Here is a 25,526-nt window from a genome sequence, read left to right as displayed (position 1 = left end):
TTTTCCTTGGGCTTCTTGTTTTCATGTTTGAAACATATGTTACTATGGAAATGTCATGGTACAGTATAGTGGCATTTATAAGTGAAATGTAAAGAATTTTCAGAACATCTAGAAACATAAGACTGGGGTTTAGGGATATAAGTCCTAATTATGTGATAGCATTCATGACTTCAGACACTGTGTCATGAATATAAGCATACTCAGAAATTTGAGACAGCACAGAGGAGATAGTTGAGAGCTTTATTAGGATTTATGTGCCCAGATTTTTAAAAACGTATATGAGAAATATTAAAAACACAAAACATAACACACTACTTGGGAAGAACATCTGGAAAAAATGGATGACAGAATGCCAACATTTACTTATGAACACACCTCTGGAAGGACCAGGGGACCTGGACACCCCAGAGAAATTTGGTAAAACCCTCTGCACCACTTTCTATGCTATAAATATGTTCCTTAAAAATTGTATGTAAATCAACTGTTGGTAAATCATTTGTTAAATGCAAGGGTGAGCATGATTTTAAAGATATGAGAATGTACATTTTAGTAAGGGAAATAATTACCGATGGAGTAATAGAAAAAACTCACGGACTGAGCGAAGTTCAAGGTCCTTCATTATTATCCTGGCTCTGCCACCAACTAAATGTGTGATTCAAAAAAATCACTCAGCCTCCCTGGGCCAATTCCCTCATCGAGTTTGGGTTGTAATTCTGAATTTTCACTTATTAGGTTCTTAATGCAAGGTACAGGGGTACTGGCCCACAGCCTCAAGTCCAGTTTCTTCTGAGAGGTAATATTACACACTAAATCCTTGTGGACAGAGCTCCAGGCTCTCTTACATAAGAAGAGCTACAGTTACCATCGTTCTATGTTTTGCTTCTTTACAGTCCACTGTCTGTTTTTCACAATCACCCTCAGTTGATGATTACAACTTTTTGTTCCAATTCTTTACAAAAGTTTGTTCCTTAGCTCTCTCCTCTGGGAAAAATTGACAGTCTAAGGTAGGAACCCTTTCTTGGTGCTCCTCTCCACCTCTGGCCCTTTCCCTAACCCACAAAGCTGGGCACTGCCCAAGGACAAGGGCTGTACTCTACGCCTAATGCAGGCCCAGGCTCGAAGAAGGAATTCAGTAAATGACCGTTCACTGTTTTTTGTTTTGTTTTGTTTTGTTTTTTTTGAGACAGAGTCTGACTCTGTTGCCTGGGCTGGAGTGCAATGGCACGATCTCAGCTCACTGCAACCTCCACCTCCCAGGTCCAAGTGATTCTCCTGCCTCAGCCTCCTGAGTAGCTGGGATTACAGGCGTGCACCACCACACCTGGCTAATTTTTGTATTTTTAGTAGAGACGGGGTTTTACCATGTTGGCCAGGTTGGTCTCGAACTCCTTACCTCACGTGATCTGCCCGCCTTAGCCTCCCAAAGTGCTGGGATTACAGGTATAAGCCACCGCACCCAGCCTGGCTGCATGTTTTTGAAGGAGGAAGCTGAGGCAAGGAGATGGGTCTGATGAAAGATCCAAACTCCAGGAGTGGACTTCTGGCTGCTTCTTTAAACATTTTTAAACTTTCCAAATTTTCTACAATGGACAAAAATATCAAAACCACAAACCATTAAACTCTCCTTTTCCTGGCTTTCTGTCAATGCCCTGGTCTCCCATAAATAATGCAGTAGGCAGTTTCCTTCCAATACTGCAAACTTTGCTCAGTGCTTCAACATTTGGCCCAGGACATAGGGCACACATCTTTTCTTTAAGAGAAACAGCCATTTCGGTCTTCTAGTCTGTTTTGCTTAAATAGCAATGACACTATGCGTTTGTCTTTGTGGACTTAACACCTGCCATCCCACCCCAGGCAAGGACTCCTGCCAACTGGCTCCAGAAAATGTCATTTATCAACAGTGTTTAGGCACCACCTTGATTAATCTGCCATATAGGAAGTACGAAACACCACCGTAAGAATTGTTTTGTCTTCTTAAGCAAAAACAGGTTTAGGCCTTAACTGGCAAGAGATAGAAAGCAATGAGTCAGGCTTCTTGCCGACTACCACCACATTGTAGGGTAATTCTGGAGCTGTTAGGAAGCCTCAAGAAACAGAAGAAATTATTCTCTATTGAGCGCGTACTCCATGCCAGGTGTTGTGCTGTGTGCCTCGTATACACAGAAGAAATTATTCTCTATTGAGCACGTACTCCATGCCAGGTGTTGTGCTGTGTGCCTCGTATACACTGTTTAATGTAAGCCTCACATCTAATATTCACTATCTAACATAGATATTTTTACTAATTTATCTGTTTGTTTTTTTTTGTTTGTTTGTTTTTAAGACGGAGTCTTGGCTCTGTCGCCCAGGCTGGAGTGCAGTGGCGCAATCTCGGCTCACTGCAAGCTCCGCCTCCCGGGTTCACGCCATTCTCCTGCCTCAGCCTCCCAAGTAGCTGGGACTACAGGTGCCCGCCACCGCGCCCGGCTGATTTTTTCGTATTTTTTTTAGTAGAGACGGGGTTTCACCGTGGTCTCGATCTCCTGACCTCGTGATCCACCCGTCTCGGCCTCCCAAAGTGCTGGGATTACAGGCGTGAGCCACCGCGCCCAGCCTACTAATTTATCTTATTTCTTGTCTGTCTCCCTCACTGAAATGTGTGCTCATGAGGAGGAACATTTCTTGGGGTCTTGTTTACTGTGTCTAGAACAGCATCATACACAGATAAGCACTCAATAAATATTGTTGAAATGAACAAAATGAACAACTCCATGAGATAGATGGCATTATTTCTCTTTTACAGATGAATTAACTGACAACCTTAGAGGGTACAAATGAATTGCCCAAAGTCACACAGCTAGTCAAGAAGCCAGAACTGAAACACAAGCCTCACTCATTCATTCTACAGACCAGAGGACTTATACTTAGATCTTAAAGAACTCTTTCAGCTTGGCAATTATATGAGCTATAGGCCTATAAAATATGTATTTACCTTGTGTACTCATTTGGAGGTTTAAAATTTCACTGAGGAGACATTTAACATTTTTATAATAATCATTTTACTAAAGCAAAGGTTAAGTACACATTTTCCCAACATAACAATTTCATTTATGGATAGGCATTAGCTACATGATTTTTCATTTTAAAACCCCACAATGATTATTTTTCAGACATAAATAAAAAATACACTGGTTCTAGATGCCAACAAAATCACATTTGCAAACGTTAAGAATTTGGTAAGTCACAACATTAAGATGACTAATGATATGTGTGCAGTATTCTCAGTATAGAATACCCAAAATTCCCGTGTACATCTGTGTTGCTTGAGTGTCCCAGTATGGGAGGAGGTAGACTTGGCACATCGAAAGCCACTGCTATACTAAAGAATCATACGAAGTCTCAGGGATTCTTCAGAGAATCAGCTATTATAAAATCCATCTTGATAATTCATTTTGTGCGAGAATGTGAGAATGAAATGCAAAGGAGGTTAATTTTACCCAGGAGAGCATTCATATCCTTTTCCACTTGTCAGAATATACTTGATTCATAAGTGGTCTTTTACCTACCAACGACTACATCACAAGAGCATGCCACCCACGGTGTCTTCCCTTAACATTTTGTGTTTTTTTTGTAGGGATTATGGTCACGTGATCACACGGTCCCTTCTCCTCCTGGGCAGGTCCTTTTCCCTTCTGTCCCAGCCTTGCTGCCAACACAAGATCATATAGCCTCTGTGTCCACCCAGCCAGTTAATTGTTCATGGACCAAACTAGTGATCTGGCCTCAATCTCTCCACTGCCAGCTCTAGATGCTATTGATTTTTACTGATAATGTAAGTAATAATATACTGGAGAAAATTTTTTAAAGCATAAAACCAGGAAAACCCATAATCCAACTACCCAGAGTTTGCATATCCTTTCCGTCTTTTTAAAAGACATTTTTTGGATTTATACATACAATTTTGTATAACACTCTTTTCACTTAACACTATAAGCACTTTGCTGTGCTGTCAAATACTCTTCAGAAACATAAATTATAATGATGGCACAAGAGTCTACTGGATAGTCATACTGTAATTTACTTAACCAATTTTCTACTGTTGGACTTTAAGATTGTTAAGCATTGATTTTGCCCACATTTTAGACTATTTCTTTAGGACAGATTCCCAGAAGTGGAATTGGAGGATCAGAGGATCTAAACATTTTTAAAGCTCCTGATAGATATTGCCAAATTGCTTTTCAGAAAACCATTGCCAGTCTACACTTCCAACATTGCCAGTGTGTTTTTCTACCAATATAGATCTGTCTAAAGGATAATAAAATTTAAATGAAACACGCAGTCCTCTAATTATTAATGCAGCTGGAGAGGCATCAAGACCAGAGCACAAAGGCATGTGGCAACGGTCATACCTGTTTCCAGGTATGCAGTTAACAATGGGTTAGTGTGCGCACACGAAACAGAAATTTTGCAAGAGTGAAGAGTAATATAATTAGATTTCAGACCATCTAATCCAAGGCCTGTGTCTATTTTGTCCACTGCTGTATCCCGGCACACAAGATAGCATCTGGCACATAAAGCCACTCAATAAAAATTTGTTGAGTGAATTAACACAGAATCTTCCTTCAGATGCAATCTTTCAGCAGCTGTAGGGTTTAGTCACTCCTGAACTCATAGGAAACATGACTGGCTGGATCAGACACTGTTGTAATGGTCTGTTCAATGCTGAGATTCTACTACAACTTTGGAAAATCAGTTTAAATAAAGGTGACACAATAAAGAGCTCTCTGGGGGAAAAAACAAATATACTTACCTAAAAGGACAGATCTTAGCACCAGTTGCAAGGTGCAAATACACATATGTATCTTTAATACATATATATATTTGCAAGCATGCAAAAAATACATTTCAGTGAGTTTTGTCATCTCCATAGTACACACTTTAATAGGTGATAACATAAGCTTATTCAAATGCTACCCATGGTCAAATCATTTTTGGGACTACCTTCAGTTCATTCTATTATTGTTGGTTGCAGCTTGGCATCAGTTTCAGTGTTGCCAACACTGGTTTTCATATTTTACATGGGAATAATATAGGTGGTTTTATAATATCATTTTTAGTCAAAAACAGCACAAAATTTATTTTGTGAAGCAGAATATTTCAAGGTAAAATAGCCAATCACTCAGCTTTAGTTTACTGTCCTGGCTCCACAGATTCCCTCCAATATTCCACAATTTCTTTTTTTTGTTTGAGACAGGGTCTCACTCTGTCACCCAGGCTGTAGTGCAGTAGCACGATCATGGCTCACTGCAGCCTGGACCTCCTGGGCTCAAGTGATCCTCCTGCCTCAGCCCTGCAAGTAGCTGGGACTACAGCCACGTGCCACCATGCCAGGCTAATTTTTGTATTTTTTTGTAGCGATGGGGTTTCACCATGTTAGCCCAGGTTGGTCTCTAACTTTTGGCCTCAAGCAATCTGCCCGCCTCAGCCTCCCAAAGTGCTAGGATTACAGACATGAGCCATCGTGCCTGGCCCACAATTTCTACAAATAAATTGTCAGACACTGCCAGATTAATGTGGCATTAATAATGTTATTGATGGAAAATAATCATCTGTCATTTTTCTGTACACACTTTATATACACTAGACTGGGGGTTATATCAAACTACAGCCCATGGGCCATACCTGTCCTGCCATCTGTTTTTCTATGGCCTAAAAGCTAAGAATGTCTAACTTTTTTTTTTTTTTTGAGATGGAGTCTCGCTCTGTTGCCCAGGCTGGAGTAGTGGCGAGATCTTGGATCACTGCAGCCTCCCGGGTTCAAGCGATTCTCCTGCCTCAGCCTCTCGGGTAGCTGGGATTACAGACACACACCACCACGCCTGGCTAAATTTTATATTTTTAGTAGAGATGAGGTTTCACCATGTTAGCCAAGCTGGTCTCGAACTCCTGACCTCAGGTGATCCACCCGCCTTGGCCTCCCAAAGTGCTGGGATTACAGGTCTGAGCCACCATGCCCGGCCTCTTTTTAACATTTTTCAATGGTTTAAAAAAATCAAAATAGTATTTTGTAAAAACTATATAAAATTCAAATTCTAATATCCATTTATAAAGTTGTATTGGAACACAGCTGTGCTCATCTGTTTCTATATTAACTATGTCTACTTTTGCACTAAAATGTTTAGTGGCAAAAGAGACCATATGGCCCATAAAGACTCCTTTACAGAAGTCTGTTGACCACTGGACTATGCCCAAGTGAGTCCTTGGAGGGGACCCACTGGAGCTCCCCACTATAGATTTTTTGTTTCCGGATATTAATACTGGGAAAGAGGTGATTCAACTAGGACAGTATTTGCAAGGATCTGATAAGGGAGACACTGTAGAACATAAATACATGATGGTTACCTCAGAAAAGATATAAACGCCTGGTAAAATCTGGGTGGGCTGACTGAAGAAGCAGCAATTGGAGAATGCAGGGTAACATACACAATTTAGCAGCAAAGGTAGGCTCTTATTGAGTCACATGGGACCCTGCTGAGACCCAATCCCAAAGAGCCTAGTGAAACTCGCTGGTGATGGTGTCTGCAAATAGCAGGGAGACTGAGCATTTGTAATGCAATGACAGACAATTCCCCAATAGTACCCCATTCCTTTATTAGGTGTCCTCAAGTCATTTAGCATCCAGATTTATCCAGGCATTTCCAAAGGCAAGTCTAGACTTTGACTAAAAAATTGATCTGAAAAAAAGGTTCTGGGAAGGAGGCCCCAGGTAAACATTCTTCCCCAAATGGTAACATTTCAATGAGGACTCAGTGAGGATCATAATTCAGAAGATGGCACAACACTCCACGTGTTTTTCTAAGTCACAGATTTGGTGAACATTTTATTCTTTCTCTTTTTGATCATTACTAGTGGGGCAAATGAAGCAAGGTAGGGTGGGGTGATGGAAAGAGAGAATTGCATAAAATCAGTGTTAAGATGATCTGCTCCGGAAGGCATGTATTCCTCTTAGACTCTCAGCTGTGGCATAAAACATTCCATGTGGACTTTGAATTAGAATGAGTGTGGGGGCGGGGACAGAGATCAACCTGAATGCCAAACGGAGTCATTGACCGATGGTGTTAAGCTTGAGAAAGTTTGCAGATGGCCAGCTCTCCTACTGACATCCCACAGAAAGCCAGGCTTGATCTCTTGTGGTTAGGTGAAGCTTCTCCCGCCAGGGAAAATACAGTTGCTAGGAGAATGGGCTTTGGATGTTATAGCTCTGAAAAAGTTTCATGACTCTTGCTACTAGAGGTAACATATTGCCTCCTTGAGAAACTGGTGACACTGGGTGCCTCTGCGGAGTGCAACTGAGGGTGGCTAAGGTGCCCATGTCCCTTACAAAAAACAAAATCAACACATAATTCCCACATGTCACCCAACCCTGCTTCTTTAAGATAGGAAGGCAACCTGGGGCCAGGGCTGGAGCAGACAATTTCCTTACTCAGCAGCTGAAGCGGGGAGCTGAAAGAAGGATCCAAAAAATCAGAGAGAAGAGTTGTAAGTTAAGTGGAAAACCATGACCCAAAGGTCAATACAAGGATCAGCACACCAAAGCGACCAAAAGCAGCTACTGAAGATGTGACCCAGGACCAGAAAACAAAGCAACAAGGAAAGAGAGGAGTAAGAGCAAACTGGAGAATAAACTGAGAGGTGTCTAAAAATAGTCAAGGACAAGAGCCTGGGGTGTGACGGACACATAGCTGGATGTGTGAGACTACGGGACCAGGAGCTCAAGAGGCCTAGGCAGCAAGGTGCAGGCCAGGGCAAAACGTGCAACAGCAATAAAATAGATTTGGTGGGTGGGCACATTAGGAGTACTCATATAAGAAATTTCCTATTTGGGGATGCCTAGATCATGCTCTACCCTTGGGTTTAGAGATTCTGAGCAGCCAAATGTGAATGGTTTGCTCTGGATAAGTCCTTTTCATTATAGCCAATTGGAACCATTTGAATTCACACTCCTAATTACCTGCTTCTGGTTGCTGTGTCTAAACCATGTCTGGACCAACATAGCTTCTGGTACTCTACACTCCACCATGGGTCTTGGTCCAGCATCATTGGCAGGGACACACCAGCCCTGTTCATAGGACTGGAATAAAATCCAGAAGTAAGTTGTCTCAGGACCTCTGTTTTATAATAGGTTAGAAACAACTCCTGTACGTATGGTTGTGGGATCCTGGCCTGGGTCCAGGAGCATATACATCTGCAACAATTACCACTGGGTGGGCCTCAGCAAGGATTAATATGAGGTTCAGCAACAAAGCTGCAAGAACTAGTGGTGGGGACTTTGTTCCTAAAGTGCAGTGTCCCTGGTGCCAAGTGCTTGTGGGCAACCTAGAGCCGCATCTGATGTAGGAAGACTTAATGGTCCTGAAATGGAATGTCTAGAAACTGTTAAGGAGCTGGAGGTCTATAAGCTGTTGCTTGGTTTAAGAGTTTTCTTATACAGTATCTTCTCTTTGTGGGACAAGGTCTAGCTTTCAAGGTGCCTCAAAACTAACAGGTGTTGACCCGGCGCGGTGGGTCACGCCTGTAATCCCAGCACTTTGGGACGCCGAGTTGGGTGGATCACCTGAAGTCAGAAGTTCAAGACCAGCCTGGCCAACGTGGTGAAACACCGCCTCTACTAAAAATACAAAAAATAGCTGGGTGTAGCAGCGTGCACCTGTAATCCCAGCTACTCGGGAGGCTGAGGCAGGAGAAACACTTGAACCCGGGAGGCAGAGGTGTAGTGAGCCGAGATCGTGCCACTGCACTCCAGCCTGGGCAGCAGAGCAAGACTCCATCTCAAAAAACAAAACAAAACAAAAACAGGTGTTAATGAGGAACTTGTAATTTTTGGAGGTGAGTAGAGAAAGTGAAAGAACAGCACTAAAAGTAACTGTGATGAATGAGTGTTGTGCCTCTACTATAAAGCAATATTGTTTAAGAGGAGCTGTTATATCTAAAAATCCTTGAGTAAAACAAAGACTGGCCAATTCTGTGAAATGCTATTACCAAATCCCTGCCCCCTGAATGTTTCCAGTCTATGTGGTATTACTTGGAACCCACTTGGGAAAAGTTCCATTCCATAAATCCTGGCAGAGGCAGGAAAAGAAGAGACAGAGTTTGAACTTGCAGAAACTGCTTGTCGGGGTCCAAATGGAAAATCAGATATCAAATTGGTTGTTACAAACCTATTCACAGACTCAGGGGAAGCAATTTAACAACAAGTGGCATAGAGTTGGAGGCTTAGGAGAGAAAGCAAATTATCCCAAATTGTTCATCTGCTGCAACACCATTATCTTCCTCTTTAAACTTTGTTATTTTAGCCAATAGTGTCATCATTTTCTAATTCTTTTTTTTTTTTTTTTTTTTTGAGACAGAGTCTAGCTCTGTCGCCAGGTTGGAGTGCAGTGGTGCAATCTCGGCTCATTGCAACCTCTGCCTTCCGGATTCAAGAGATTCTCCTGCCTCAGCCTCCTGAGTAGTTGGGACTACAGGCGCACACCACCACGCCCAGCTAATTTTTGTATTTTTAGTAGAGACGGGGTTTCATCATGTTGGCCAGGATGGTCTCGATCTCTTGACCTTGTGATCCGCCCACCTCAGCCTCCCAAAGTGCTGGGATTACAGGTGTGATTCACTGCACCTGGCCAGTGTCATTTTCTACTGATGCAGGTTGGAAGCCTCATGTTGTTCCACCTGCCCCGGAAGCCTTCCCTAATTTCACAGCCCCGTCTCACCCATCCTCATGGATCCAGTTCAAGAACCATGTCATCCATGAAGCCCATCAGCCCTTGGAGATCTTGTTCATAACTTCCACACTGTCAATGCCCAGCAGTGTTCTAAAAACAGCAAGTTCTCAAAACTATAGGCATTAGTTACTAAAAACAGGCTGCTGTGTGGGAATCTGCACATAGGCAGCAGGCTCCCTTAATTCAGGGACTAGAGAGCCACCTGGTCTTCCTCACCACACATCACAGCCTAGGTCTGGGTCCCCGGGTTTACATTTTCTAGCACCAGATCCTCCTCTTCCAACAGGGGTGATACCCAAATAAGTGGAGGTCCAAAGCATAGGACTAGAATGAAACAAACCCAGCTCTTCTGTGAGGTGCAGGCCTGTAAGAAGATCAGTATTGGTGGCCAACCCCTGATTCCTAAGGGGCGCCTACTGAGTCATCTGGGCTAGATCAGCCCTTAGGCCCAGCACTGTTCAGTAGTACCAGCATGCCACCACCTTCTGTACCATACCTCAGGCCCTGATTGCGAAGCAGGCTGAAACTGTAAGCCTTCTTTTGGGGTCCTCCCAGAAAAGCATGCCTCCCTGGGCACAGAGATACAGATTCCAGGAGATCCTGTTCCTCTCTTCTCACTGGCATGATCCTCTGAGGCAGAATGTTGAGAACAAAGGAACAGGACAGCCACAACAAGCTAAGGTCTGGGCAGAGGAGAAATCCAAACTTGTTGAGCAAAAGAAATCAAGAACAAGCAAATACCAGAAGGCAACAGCCAAAAGTTTTTCAAAGTTATGGAGAACAGCAAGGAAAATGGTCCAAGAGTCCAGCAAAGAGTAATGAGGAGGGCCATGGCACATAGGGAGGAGTGGTGAAGACTGAAAAATAGGTGAGCAGCCAAATAAGGTGCCTAACAGTGAGGCAGCATCCTAGTTCTGGTTCAGCTAACTCACATTCCTCTCACCATGGGGTGAACCAATTCTCAGCTACCCTGGGGGGAAGGCTTGTTGAAGATGACGCCTGCAGAAGCTGGCTGGCAGGGTAGTGGACTCTGGGGTGGGATACCGGCAGGGGCATTTCCCCACCAGCTTCACCCTGGAGATAACTCCATGTTTCAGAACCTGTTACCTTTTTCCTCAAACATGAGCTATTTTTCCTAGTTTCCTTTGAAAGATCCGACCGAAAGTCAAGTTTTTGTGGTTTAGGCTCACCCTTCAAAACACCCGAAATAACTTTTGCAGAAACCTTCCTCATGTTCAAGTTTTCTTTCAAAATGAGCCTAACAGTTTCTTTGTCTAAATTTAACTCTTCAGCCATCATCCTCACGGTTAACTGCCTGTTTGAACAAACCAAGTCCTTGACCTTCTGGATATTGTCATCTGTTCGGTGGGTGACTGGACGCCCACTTCGGGCATCATCTCGAACATCTTCCCGTCCTTCTTTAAACCTTTTGTGCCAGTCAAAAACTCTGGCCCTTGACATGACTTCATCTCCATAAGCTTCTTTTAAAAGATGGTGGGTCTCACTTGCAGACTTGTTCAATTTCACGCAAAATTTGATACTAATCCTTTGTTCTAAATAGCGGTCACTCATTCTGGCACTGAACAACACAGGAACGTTAACAGGCCACGACTGTAAGGGAAAGATGGACAGATCAATCTTTATAGGGCTGCAGGTGTAATCATATCGCTATTCTTGCTCTTCTAGAAGCCTCGCCGGGAAAGAGTAATTGCTTTCATGAATTTTTGTCCCTCAGCTTCCAGTCGAGGCTGGGGGGATCCGTTCCGGGAAGCCAACAGTCGCTGCAAAGCTGGGAAAAATTAAATCGCCTACAACCACGTCTGCATCAAACCAGTGCACGCACATCTGCCGAGTTTGCCAGTCACCAAGGTCGCTCCGATTCCGCGGCCCTTAAGGAGTATATGGCGAATTCGGCAAGAAAGGCCTAAGTGGTGGCAAATTAAGCAAGCAAGAAGAGATGCATCGGTGATGTAACGTGCAAGCTCGCCCTAGATCTGCAGAAACCCGCGCACGCCAAACCTACCGGAGCAGCCCGGGAATCGCCTACTCTAGCTTCCCGGGAGACAGGCGCGCATGCGCAATTCTCTCCCCCAGCGGATTAGACTGTGCGCAGTCGCACTGCGGCAGCGCGCGCCCGGTCCCGCCTCCGCCTCGCCACACCCCGGCTGGCGCGCTTCCTTGCGCGTGCCCGCCTGCTGAGAAGGCGGAAAGAAGGGGCGGGGGAGGAAGGCTGAGGGAAGAGAGGGCACCTCCGGGCGTCAGGGTGCATTGTGGGAAGGAGGCGGCAGCGTCTCGGGCGGGCGGGAGGTGCACCAGCGGCGGCGGCGGCGGTAAATCCTCCCGGCCGCTCACAGCACTGTGGAGCCGCGTCCCCAGCCCGGCCTCGGACCGCGGCACCCCTCCTGGCCCTCGCGGCTTCTAGCCCGCCCGCCCCTCCCCCGCGCGTCGGCCCTGCCGAGCCGGCCGGCCGGCCTGGCTCCCCTCCCCGGCCCCGACGGGCGGGCGGACTGCCCTGAGGAGGCGGGGAGGGGAGGGCTGGGCCGGCCAGCGGGCGGGCGACGATGCCGAACTTCTGCGCTGCCCCCAACTGCACGCGGAAGAGCACGCAGTCCGACTTGGCCTTCTTCAGGTTCCCGCGGGACCCTGCCAGGTAAGCGGCGGGCGCAGAGCGGGCGGCCTGGGCCCACCTTCGCGGTGAGCGCTGCCAGCCGCCGGCCCCGGGCGGGCTCCCGGGCTGGCTGAGAGGGGCGCAGGAGGCGGGCGCAGCGCACTGCCGTCGACCCCAGCGTTAGACCGAGATGGGGAGCCGGCCCCGAGCCGTGGGCGGGCGGGCGTCCGGGGACCTCGGAGCACGTGCGCTGGTGGGGGCTCTGTGCGGAGGACACCACCCCAAACGAGGGAGCTGGGGCGGCGTGCGGACGCGGGATGCTGTGGGTTCTCGACGTGGCTCACTTGCTGTATGACCTCGGGGGAGTCGCTTTCCTCTCTGGGCGTTAGTTACCTTAGCTGTCAAAAGAGAGCAGGACTCTATGGTTGTGGCCACTGGGGCTTTTCCCTCTCCTTGCCACCACCCACGGGACACTGTTTCTGTTTTGAGTCCCGCTACCTTCTTTCATCTCATCACAACTGCTTTCTCCTTCGGACTTGTCATTGCACGGTTCAGGGTTCATTTTCTGGCTGTCACCGTTACTCATTTTCTCACTTGGTTATTGTAGGGATAACAGAGGGTGTACGCGTGAGGGCGTGGAAATTGGTATTGGAACCTCTTCCTTCGGATAACCCCCCCACACTGACTTATATTTAGGGAATGATAGCATAGGGACTGTGTTTTGAAAGGCTGAGATGTTTCATAGACCTGTCTTGTTGGTTCATTCATTTAAAATCAATGCCTACTGTGTGCCGAGCGCAAATGTTAGGTGCTGGGAGTTCGTGGGTGAATAAGGGTGTCACTGCTTGCAGAAAGCTCTCAGTGCATTAAGGGAACAGATACAGCAACGGGCGACTATAATTTATGTTATTTATTAATTAGTTCAGTTAATTATTGAAGGTCTACTTGTGTTTGGCATTGTTGTGAGCCGTGGGGGTTACAGATGAACAAATCGAAGTCCTTGCTCTCATGAAGATTACATTCTAATGGGGGGGGAATAAACAAGTAAAATACGTAGTGTGTCGGATGATGATAAATACTGTGGAGAAAAATAAACAAAGGTTAGAGGGTAGGGAAATAAGTAGTATCAAGGGACGCACAATTGCTATTTTAAATACAGTGATTAGAGAAGGCCTCACTAAGAAGGTGAATTTGAGCAAAGACCAGGTGAAGGGGCTAGCCATGGAGATACCTTGGGCAGCAGCATTCCAAAGAAGGCAAAGACAGGGCAGCCAGGAGTCCAGGGAGAGGGACTGGGAGAGAGGTGAGATGAGACCAGAAAGGTGTGTGTATGGTAGGGGCAAATTCTTTAGGTAGGGCATTGTAGGTCTTGGAAGGCACTATAGTTTTTATTATGAGTGAAATAGGAAGTTATTGAAGGGTTTAGAGCAGAGACTTAAATTTTAACAGGATCAGTGACAGCTCATTAGATTGTGGGGAGGCAAAGGTGAAAGCCGGAAGACCAGTTAAAAGGCTGTTGTAATAATCCAGATTAGTAGAGGAGGAGATGGTAAATTTGAGATATGGTTTGAAGGTGAAGCCAACAGGATTTGCTAATGGTTTGGAGGTAGATTGTAAAAGAAAAAGAGAACTCAGGGACGACCTCAAGATTTTCAAAATCTATGTTGGCTAGGTTGGTCTTGAACTCCTGGCTTCAAGCAATCCTCCTGTCTCGGTCTCCCAAAGTGCTAGAACAGGCTCTGAGCCACCGCACCCAGCCGACTTCAAGATTTTTAACGTGAGCATTTGCTGAGGTAGGGAAGACTGGGAAGAGCAGGTTTGGTAGAGGAATACTAAAAGTATGGGTTTGAGAGGCCTGATACACGTTCAAGAATAGATGTCTAGGCCGGGCATGGTGGCTCACACCTGTAATCCCAGCACTTTGGGAGGCCTAAGCAGGCGGATCACTTGAGGTCAGGAGTTCGAGACCAGCCTGGCCAACATAGTGAAACCCCGTCTCTATTAAAAAATATAAAATTTAGCTGAGCGCAGTGGTGCATGCCTGTCCAGCTACTCAGGAGGCCAAGACATGAGAATCGCTTGAACCCGGGAGGCAGAGGTTGCAGTGAGCCGAGATCGTGCCACTGCACTCCAGTCAGGGTGACAAAGCAAGACTCCGTCTCAAGAAAAAAAGAATAGATGAAAAAAGAAAAAAAATAGATATCTTTCTTCATACCATATACAGAAATGAACTCCAAATGGCCTATACTTTTATTTAGATCAAAGGCCTAAATATAAGAGCTATATCATTAAACTTCTAGGAAAAAAATATAGATAAATCTTCATGACTTTAGATTTGGCAGCACATTCTTGTTTGTTTTTTGTTTTTTTGAGACAGAGTCTCACTCTGTTGCCCAGGCTGGAGTGCAGTGGCACAGTCTCAGTTCACTGCAACCTCCGCACCGATGTTCACAAACTATTCTACTCACACAGCCTCCCAGGTAGCTGGGATTGCAGGCACCCGTCACCATGCCTGGCTAATTTTTGTATTTTTTTTTAGTTGAGACGGGGTTTTGCTATGTTGGCCAGGCTGGTCTCGAACTCCTGACCTCAGGTGATCTGCCCACCTTGGCCTCCCAAAGTGCTGGGATTACAGGTGTGAGCCACCGTGCCTGGCTGGCACCACATTCTTAGATATGACACCAAAATACATGCAGTAAAAAGAAAAATAGACTAATTGGACTTCATCAAAATTAAACTTTTGTGTATCAAAGAACATTACCAAGAAAGTGAAAAGAATGGAAGAAGGTACTTGCAAATAATACATTTGCTCAGGGTCTAGTATTCAGAATATATAAAGAACTCTTAAAATTCAGCAACAAAAAGACAACCCAATTTTAAAATAGGCAAAGGACTTCTTTCTTTAAACAAAAGATATAAATGGCTAAAAAGCGCATGAAAAGATGCTGAACATCACCCGTTATTAGAGAAGTTCAAATCAAAACCACAAGTGGCAGTTAGATGTAGAATTACCGTGTGTCCCAGCAATTCCATTCCTAGGCGTATATCCAAAGAATTACAAACTGATATTCAAAAAAACCAAATGTACACACATTCATAGCAGCACTATTCGCAATAGTCAAAAGGTAGAAACAAGCCATGTTTATCAGTGCGTGAATGGATAAACAAAATGTATATCAATACAATGAAATATTAGCCATGAAAAGGAATGAAGTGCCAGTACATACTACAGTATGGGTGAACCTCAGAAACATTATGCTAAGTGAAAGAAGTCAGATACAAAAGCTTATATGTTATATGATTCTATTATATTAAATATCCAGAATAAGTAAATCCATAGAGACAGAAAGCATATCAGTGGTTGCCTGGGGCTGGGGGAAAGGGAGAGTGAGGAGCAACTGATTAATGGTTACAGGGTTTCCTTTTGAGGTGATGAAAATGTTTTAGAATTAGGTAGTGGTGATGGTTGCAGAACATGATGAATGTGTTAATTGCCATTAGTTTTTTACTTTAAAATGGTTAGTTTTATGTTATGAGAATTTCACCTCAAAGAAAATGGATGTCTTGAAGAGAGAATAGGATATACAAGTCTGAAATTCAGAGACTTTCAGACTGGAAATTGTAAATATGGATGTTCTCAGTTTATAGAGGATATTTAAAACTGTGGTACAGGTTAAGGTTATCTAAGGAGTGAGCAAAGAACAGATCCGAGGATTGAGTCCTGGGGCATTCCCGGTGTTTTAAGTTCCGAGACATGGGAAAGAACTCGCTCAGTACAGTGAGGAGTAGCAGTTGGGAACAGAGGAGAGGAGCATCTTAGTCTGACTTGGCCTTGCCCCGTTATGCGTTATCTTCCTTTTACTCAAATTTTAACCCAAAGACATTCTTACAAGTTTATTTCTCTTCCATAATGAGGGCACCCCAGTCAGTTCCGGACCACAGGTCATTTGTATTAATATGTAGTGAATCCTGTTTTGACTACACTCCTTAAGGGGAGTATAGTCTATAGGGGTTTACAGTTTCAGATTTGAAAGAAGTGTTTAGATCTAGTGAAATCTCACTTGAAATACTGGAATTTTCTCAATAATAGTGACTTTTAGTCATTTTTAGGGTTATTATCCTTTTTGAGAATCTAGCATAAGGACTCTTAACTGAAAAAAAAAAAAACATAGACACAATTTAGCATTCGAAGACAAAGATGTTTATGGGCCTTTATAGGCCCTGTGCATTCCTGACAGATGGGCATCTTTGCCCTTGCTAAAACACCTCTAATGTCAGTCCTCCCCTTTGTGAGAAGACACGTGATGATTCTAGACAGCTTTGGCTGTTGTTTCTTCCTTGTATTGAGTGGACATCTGCCTCCTGTAATTGAGGCCTTGGAGGTCCTAGTTTTGTCCCCAGGATCACACTAAGTCTGTGCCCTTTTCAGCATTACACTCCTTTGAATGCTTCAAGACCAAATCATGAATTTCTTTTTAAAAAGATGTTTATTGAGGTGCAATTCACATATAATTCACCCATGTAAAGTGTATGATTTGGAGTATATACAGTAATTTTAAAAATTTTGGTAAAATACAACAAAATTTGCTATTTTAACCTTTAAGTGTGCAATTCAGTGGCGTTAATTACATTCACAGTGTTGTGCAACCTTCTCCACTGTTTCCAAAACTTTTTCATTTATCCCAAACAAAAACTGTAACCATTAGGCAATAACCTCCCGTTCCCCTGCCCTTCCAGCCTTTGGTAACCTCGAATCCACTTTCGGTCTTTATAAATTTGCCTGTTCTAGGTTCCTCATATTGGTGGAATCATACAATATTTCTCCTTTTATGTCTGGCTTGTTTAATTTAATATGTTCAAGGTCTTTTTATCCAAATCAAACCTCCTCGTACTACATGATTTTAAGTTCTACTGTATTTGATAGTTTCCTTTTCACTGTGCCCGGTGTTATTTATAACAAAGAAGTAGTTTCCAGAGGTGTTATTGAATTAATAACAGTATTTTTAGGGTTATTAGTTCTAACCGCTCCCCACCTTTTCTTCTATAAACAGGTTGTAGGGAAGGTTGATAAAAGGTGACATTGCCAGTCTAGTCTTCAGATGCTAACATTGTTAACTAACAATAAAGATGAATATATTTAATGCTATTAAAACAGTACATATAAATTCCATGCATGCTTTTAGAAACAGCTATTTAGAAATAATTTAAACTTCAAGAGTGTAATTAATAAAGTGTATGGTGTGGAATTACATACCATAATAGTTCTTATTGTTTTAGAAAAAGTGGCATTAATATGCTTCTTTTTTAAAAAAGTGAAATAATCAACCCAGCTTAGGTCAGTGACACGGTTTAAGTTAAAAAAAAAAAAAGAAGCCTAAATCTTGATTTTCCCAGGGTGTCTTGCCTAATGCCAAGGCTTGCCACTGTGAGGCAGCTCACAGTGGAGCTCTTCCTAAACCAGGAGAAGGTACAGGTAGAGCTAACGAATTGCTCTGATTAGAGTGAGTTGGGCGTTGAAGCTCTCTTCTTCCTCCTCAGGCAGCTAGTACTAACTCACCCAAGATGGGTGAGGGCTTCCAAGGTTCTTCTGGCAATTTAATGAAGGCTGATTGAGAGTTGATGTGCTCTACTTTGTGAAATGTAAAACAGTGGTTTTCTGGGGACTCATGAGGGTGCCTGTTAGGGCTGCTATAACAAAATACCTTAGACTAGGTGATTTTTAAACAACAGAAACTTATTTCTCATCGTTCTGGAAGCTGGGAAGTCCAAGATGAAGTCACCAGCAGATTTGGCATCTGGTGAGGGCTCACTCTTGGCTTCTTAGATAGTGCCTTCTTGTTGTGTTCTCAAATGGCGGAAGGGGCAAATAAGGCTTTCCTGTCATGACCTAAGTCACCTCCCAGATGCCCCACCTCCCAACACCACTGCACTGGGGATTGTTTCAATATGAATTTTGAGGGGATGCAGACGTTCAGACCATAGCAATCCCCAAGACCCTTTCAGGGAGTCCACAATGTCAAAACTATTTTCATAATAACACTGATATTATTTGCATTTTTCATATTCGGTCTCTCAGGAGTGGACAGTGGAATTTTTGGGGTGCTACATAACATGATGGCATCATTGCTTTGATAAATTTTGTATTGTGTTTTCTAGAATTTTCTAAATATTATTCAGATCTGAGTGTTTGGTAGACATTTTCTCAGAAATAAACAAGCCTGCCACTTCAAGGAGAACAACTGATAATTTGAGCATTCAAGTTGAAAATTAGAATTTTGGAAAATTTATGTGCCACTGTGAGCTTGACAGCTCTCTAATACTTAAAGACTCTTCTGGTGAGATCACTGATGATACTGATGTGTGGTTTTTTTTTTGTATAATGAATTGCGTTAACATTTATATGGTATGTATAACTCACTGAACTAATATTTTCCAAATGACCAGTTTATAGTTTTACAGAGACATACGTGGATAAAAGATCTATTCAAAGTGCAAGATAGACTATGGGATTTTTTAGGTACTAGGGCATGAAAAAGCTCATTGGTCTGGTCTCAGATTTCACATTTCAACTAATCTTGAAGAAACTACCACTTGTGGAGAATTCACAATTATATGGAAAAAAGAGGAGTATTGTAATAACCTTTTTAACTGCATATCGTTATGAGGCTAGATTTTCTTCATATATTTCAACCAAAACAACATATAGCAATAGATTAAATACAGAAGCAGTTGTGAGAATCTAGCTGTCTTCTGTTAAGTTGGACGTTAAAGAGATTTGCAAAAATGAAGAAGTGTCATTTTTCTCACTAAATGTTTTTGTTTTGGAAAATGTAATTTTTTATTAAAACATTATTTGTGTTAACATATTATAAGGTTGGTATTTTAATGAATTAATAAATACTTAAAAATTTTTTCTGATAAATGTTTTTAGGTAAAATCCACATAAACAAAAGATCTTTGGAGTCCCCAATAATGTAATAGTGCAGAGGAATCCTGGGACTATGAAGTTTGAGAATTGCTGCTCTAAAATGTGAGCAGCAAATTTCAAACTTTTTTTTTTTTTGAGGGGTCTTGCTCTGTCACTCAGGCTGGAGTGCAGTGGCAGGAGCATGGCTCACTGCAGCCTCAACCTCCTGGGCTCAAGCAATCTTCCAGCCTCAGCCACCCAAGTACCTGGGACTATAGGTGCCCGTCACAAACCCCGGCTAATTTAAAAAAAAAATTTTTTTTAGAGACAGGGTCTCGCCATGTTGCCCAGGCTGGTCTTGGACTCCTGAGCTGAAGCATTCCCCCCTTGTTCAGCCTCCCAAAGTGGTAGGATTGCAGATGTGAGACACCACGCCCAGCCTGAAGTACTTTCATATCAACTCATTTAATCTTCCAAACAATGGGGTGAGTTGTAATAATAGCACTTCGTTTTTTTTCCTTTTTTTTTTTCTTTTTGAGACAGTGTCTCACTGTCACCCAGGCTAAAGTGCAATGACACGATCTCCAGTCATTGCAACCTCTGCCTCCTGCGCTCAAGCAATTCTCCTGCCTTATCCTCCCAAGTAGCTGGGACTGCAGGTACATACCACCATGCCTGTCTAATTTTTGTATTTTTTGTAGAGACAGGGTTTCGCCATGTTGCTCAGGCTGGAACAGTACTTATGTAGTGTATTCTTTGTGACAGGCACTGCTCTGTTATATACTTCTCTGTTATAGATACATTATTTCATGTTACCCTTGCAGTAAATTTTGAGGTAGTCCTTGCTTTACAGATGACCAAAGTAGGTACAGAGAGGTTAGCTAACTTTTTTAAAGGCCCTGCAGGAATGTCTAAAACCTTAAGAGCAGGTAGGACAGGATAAAATAGGTATTACCCGAACTTTTTTGACCAAGGAACCCTGTTTTTTTTTTGGAGACAGGTTCTTATTCTGTCGCCCAGGCTGGAGTGCAGGGGCACAGTCATTGCTCACTGCAGTCTCCATCTCCCAGGCTCAAACAATCCTCCCATCTCTGCCTCCCAAGTAGCTGGGGACCATAGTTGCATGCCACCACACTTGACTAATTTTTTATAGAGACAAGGTCTCCCTATATTGTCCAGGCTGGTCTTGAACTCCTAGCCTCAAGTGATCCTCTTGCCTTGGCCTCTCAAAGTGCTGGTATTATGAGCCACCATGCCCGGTCCTTTTTTTTTTTTTTTTAAATGGAACAGTTCTGACTGGGCATGGTCACTCAGGCCTGTAATCCCAGCACTTTGAGAGGCTGAGGCAGGAGGATGGCTTAAACCCAGAAGTTTGAACTTTACAATGAGCTAAGATTGCACCAGTGTGCTACAGCCTGGGCAACAGATTGAGGCCCTGTCTCTCTCTTTTTTTTTTAGAAGTAATTCTTTGAACAGGATTCCTTGGAATACACTTTTAGAAATGCTGCATTAGTAAGAAACCAGTGAGGGAAAAATATCAAAAACAAAACAAAGAAGTGATCAGTGATGGTTGACTAGTGCTGAAGGTGTTTAAGGTGTGTACAGAAAGTGGCTGCACGCAGTGGCTCACGCCTGTAATCCCAGCACTTTGTGAGGTTGAGGCGGGAGGATCGCTTGAGCTCGGGAGTTTGAGACCCACCTGGGCAACATAATGACACCTCTTCTCATTACTTTAAAAATGAAATAAAAGATAGGCCAGGCACCGTGGCTCACGCCTGTAATCCCAGCACTTTGGGAGGCCAAGGCGGGTGGATCACCTGAGGTCAGGGGTTCGAGACCAGCCTGGCCAACATGGCGAAACCCCATCTCTACTAAAAGTACAAAAATTAGCCAGGCATGATGGCGGGTGCCTGTAATCCCAGCTACTCAGGAGGCTGAGACAGGAGAATAGCTTGAACCCAGGAGGCAGAGGTTGCAGTGAGCCAAGATTTTGCCACTGCACTCCAGCCTGAGCGACAAGAGCAAGACTCCACCTAAAAAAAAAAAAAGAAAAGAAAAGTTAAAAATGAAATAAAATCTGTACAGGAAAGTGACCGTTGGATTTGGCAGGATAGGGTCATTAGTAATTTTCTTGAGCAGTTTCAGTGGAAAAGGGATAGAGCAGGAGCCTCCTTGGCATTGATTAAGGAGACAGTAGAAGATAAGTGGATGCAGTCCAAATGGATGCTTTAACAAGTTTTGCTATAAAGAGGATCAGGGTTAAGAGAGTTTTAAAGATGGGAGACATTAGGGCATGTTTACACTGTGGGAATAATATAGTAAGATAAATGTAGGGAGTTCAGATATTATATATGGAGAGGTGGAAAGTCTTAAATACCTGGAGTTTTCTGTGTGCATACATATTCATACACGTACACCCACATATATGTACACACGTGAGTCAGGAAAAGTTTCCCTCAAGAAATGACATTTGAGCTAAGATCTGAAGGCTGAGTCATAGTTAACTGTGCATAGGAAGTGTATAAAAAGCAGCAAGAAGAGTGTAGTAGGCTGAGTAAACAGCGCAGGGAAGGCCTCAGGATAGAAGTGAACACAGTTGTTTATCCTGAGAGTAATGAGAAGCCACTAAAAGCTTAAGCATGGGAGAGACATTCTCAAATTGGCTTTAAAAAATACTCTGCAGCATGGAGAAGGGGTTAGAGAAGGGCAGATGACCAGTTTGGAAGAGATACTAGTAGACCAGGTAAAAAATTATGGTAGCTTGGACCAGGGTGTTATTGATGGAGAGGAGCAGATGGATTTGGGGAGTCATTCCACTGTGCTAAGGGAAAAGTCTACAAAATCTGGAGTACAGGGAACAGAACAATGACAGGGAGAGCTGGGAAAGGGGAGGCATTGGTAAAAATTTGAGACGAGTATATAAGTGGGTACGTATATATATAAATATATATACATGTTCATAATACACATATGAATATACATGTGAAAAGTCTTATTGTGGTCATATATATTTTATATATATATATATATATATATTTTTTTTTTTTTTTTTTTTTTTTTTTTGAGACGGAGTCTCGCTCTCTTGCCAGGCTGGAGTGCAGTGGCGCGATCTTGGCCTACTGCAACCTCTGCCTCCCGGATTCAAGTGATTCTCCTACCTCAGTCTCCCAGTCATATATAATTTTTATAATTTTATTCATGTAGAAACGTATACACAGAAGAGCTACGTGTGGTGTCTCGTGCCTGTAATCCTAGCACCTTGGGAGGCCGAGGCAGGACAATCACTTCACCCAGGAATTTGAGACTAACCTGGGCAACATGGTGAAACCCCGTCTGTACAAAAAATACAAAAAATTAGCCGGGCACGGTGGCGTGTGCCTGTAGTCCCAGCTACATGGGAGACTGAGGTGGGAGGATTGCTTGAACCCAGGAGATGGAGGCTGCAGTGAGCCGAGATTGCACCACTGCACTCCAGCCTGTGCAACAGAGTGAGATCCTCTCTCTCAAAAAAAAACCAAAAAACATATGCACAGAAGATCACAAATGATAACTGTACATCATGTTGGATTTTCAGAGTAACATAGCCATGAAAATTTCACCAGGATTTTTAAAAAATAGAGTATTACTAGCATCCCAAACTTCCTCTGCTCCATGGTTCTCCCAGCCATTATCCCATTCTCCCCAGTGGTAGCCACTGTGACTTCACATACCTTGGATTAGTTAGGTTTTGGGGGTAAGAGGGAGAATGAATGGAAGCTTTATTATTGTTTGAGATATAGAACATTAGCAGCACCTCAGTAGCCTCTTTTGTGCCCACTCCCGGTTGTTACCCTCCCCAAATGTATCTACTATTCCATCACTGTGTTGAGGCGGAGCCAGACCACCCCATGTTTAAAGATTCACTAGAAGGGCTTGCAGGACTCAGTATATGGTTGTACTCACAGTGAAGATTTATTGCAGCATTGTAGTAAGGATACACATCTGGATCATGAGGGAAAAAGACACAGGCACAGTCTGAAGGAATCCATGTATAGGCTTCCCTATGCTCTCTCCTTCCCATGAGGGGGTCACCCAGAGCCCATTTTTCCCCAGTGGTGGAAATGTAGCAACACATGTGCCGTGTTTCTGTGGAGAGAAGACCATTGGAGACATAGTGTCCAAGGTTTTTACTGGGTCCTGATCACACAGGCAGCCTCTGCCTGGCATATAATAAAATTCCAGATTCCCAGAAGGGATGGCAGGTGTTCAGCATAAATCATGTTGTTTGCACAGTCTAGGCACATTGAGCTGCATTATCAGTTAGGAAAAATTTTATTTCTGTGTATGGAACTGTTTACCAACCAAGTTCCCGGATACCAGCCCAAGGTCCTTAACAAACAGGCCTTTCTAAGGACAGCAGCCTGAGGTCTGCTGTGTTAACTCTTTTTCTGAACAATCACTATAAATGAGTTTTGCCTGTTATTGAATTTCATATCAAAGGAATCATGTAGTATGTACTCCTGGCTTCTTCTGCTTAACATTACATTTGTGAGATTGTAGATAGTTTGTTCATTTCATAGCCAAGTAGTATTCCATTGAATGAATATACCACAATTTATCCATTCTGCTGTTGATGGGCAAAGTTATTTCACCTTCTCCCCAATATTTGGTATTACCTCTTTTACATTGTAGTCATTCTTGTGGGTATGTAGTAATTTGTTTTGGCTTTAATTAGCATTTCCCTGATGGCAGATGAGATTGAGCATTTTTTTTTCATCTATGTATTGCCATTTTTATAACCTTTTTATTATAAAGTGCCTGTTCAAGGCCCCTTGCCTATTTTTATGTTGGGTTATTTATTTGTAGTTCTTCATATATATTTTGAATGTGAGTCCATTGTTAGATATATGTATTGCAAATATCTGACATTTTGTGGTCTGCCATTTCACTCTTAAATGGCTTCTTTTAATGAAGAAAAGTTATTAACTTTAGAGTAGCCTAATTTATAAATCTTTTCCTCTAGCGTTTGTGCTGTTGCCTTAAGAGATCTTTATTCCAAGGTCATGAAGATAATCTCCTGTGTTATCTTTTAGTGGCTTTATTGTTTTACCTTTCATATTTAGATCTACAATCACTTGGAACTTATTTTTGTGTATGGTGTACAAGTAGGAGTTAAGATTTATTTTTTTCATGTAGATGTTCAGCTGACTCAGCCCTATTTATTGGAAAAGAAAAATCCATATTTGCTGCTGTTCAAAGCTACCTTTAAGTATCTGCAGTGCTCTATTTTGTTTCATTCTGCCAGTCCTTCTTAATAAGCTGTCCTTCTGCCAGTACCTGTCTTAATAAGCTTTACAGTAAGTCTTAATATCTGGTAGTGTAATTATCTCAACCTCCTTTTTCCTCTCTCTCTCTCAAGATTATCTTGGTTATCTCTGGTTCTTTAAATTTGTGTATAAAAAGTTTTAGAATAATTTAGAATAATTTGTCATTTCTTTTGCTCTCTCTCACAAACTTATTGGGCTTGTGATTATATTGAATTAGTAAATGGGTTTGGGGAGAATTGACGTCTTTGGAATTTAGTGTGCCAGTTCATAAACTTGTGTATTTATTTAAGTTTGCTTTAAAAAGATTATTAGAGGTCTTGCACTTCTTTCACTAGATGTACTCAAGTAGTTCATATAGAAAGACAGGTGTATTTAATTAGGCTGTCTGCCTGATGCCCATTCTGTTCTTGATTGTCTGAATAAGAGTTGCTGTTGATATCAGAAAGCTGCTTCAACTTAGTTCAGAGGTAATATGTACAGTATTGCTCTGTGTGGAAGGTCTCCAGAGATTTAAGAATTTAAAAAACAAACAACTGTAGCAGTATGGCAAATTATTTTATAGTGAGATCGTTTTTATACTTAATATTTGGATTTTGAAACATGAAATGTTTATAATCATAATGTACAACTGTGTAAAAGTGTGATTCAATTGTGAACATCTTAGGCATCATTACTGTGAGCAGTAATACTTGTTGGTCAAAATGAAATTCTGTACAATTTACGTGTAGTTTTTTAAAAATCATAGCATTTTACCTTGATTTTACATTTTTAGAGTAGAGAGAATTAAGTGTCAGGGGCATGTATGTTGGGGGGAGGTGGAAAATAGTGTTAAAACATAAATTAAAAAAAACTGTGATTTAATTATAAAGGAATATGTTGGGCTGGGCACAGTGGCTCGTGCCTGTAATCCCAGCACTTTAGGAGGCCAAGGTGGGCAGATCACCTGA

General features: G+C 42.7%; 2 protein-coding genes across 4 annotated transcripts in view; one reads left to right on the top strand and one right to left on the bottom strand.

Moving 5' to 3' along the window:
• GVQW3 (GVQW motif containing 3) overlaps nucleotides 1-11,912 on the bottom strand; it is a 33,363-nt gene extending 21,451 nt beyond the window's left edge. Inside the window, exons 1-2 of one of the 3 annotated variants that reach the window (XM_063671227.1) lie at nucleotides 11,782-11,823; nucleotides 244-11,369 (exon numbers count right to left, since the gene is read on the bottom strand). In XM_063671227.1, the coding sequence (XP_063527297.1) occupies nucleotides 10,698-11,330 (633 nt within the window). In that variant the 5' untranslated portion in view covers nucleotides 11,331-11,369; nucleotides 11,782-11,823 and the 3' untranslated portion in view covers nucleotides 244-10,697. Of the gene's footprint in view, nucleotides 1-243 lie in introns of those variants that run through there. The other 2 variants (XM_054439843.2, XM_054439845.2) reach the window with 2 other exon arrangements.
• A 110-nt stretch (nucleotides 11,913-12,022) lies between these two features.
• THAP12 (THAP domain containing 12) overlaps nucleotides 12,023-25,526 on the top strand; it is a 31,220-nt gene continuing 17,716 nt past the window's right edge. Inside the window, exon 1 of the mRNA XM_054439842.2 lies at nucleotides 12,023-12,408. Within this exon, the coding sequence (XP_054295817.1) occupies nucleotides 12,320-12,408 (89 nt within the window). The 5' untranslated portion in view covers nucleotides 12,023-12,319. The remainder of the gene's footprint in view (nucleotides 12,409-25,526) is intronic.

Source organism: Pongo pygmaeus, chromosome 9, assembly GCF_028885625.2.
Source record: "Pongo pygmaeus isolate AG05252 chromosome 9, NHGRI_mPonPyg2-v2.0_pri, whole genome shotgun sequence".
Classification (NCBI taxonomy): Eukaryota; Metazoa; Chordata; class Mammalia; order Primates; family Hominidae; genus Pongo; species Pongo pygmaeus.
The sequence above is the reverse complement of the archived record's forward strand: the minus strand, read 5'-3'. Positions and strand labels throughout refer to the sequence as shown.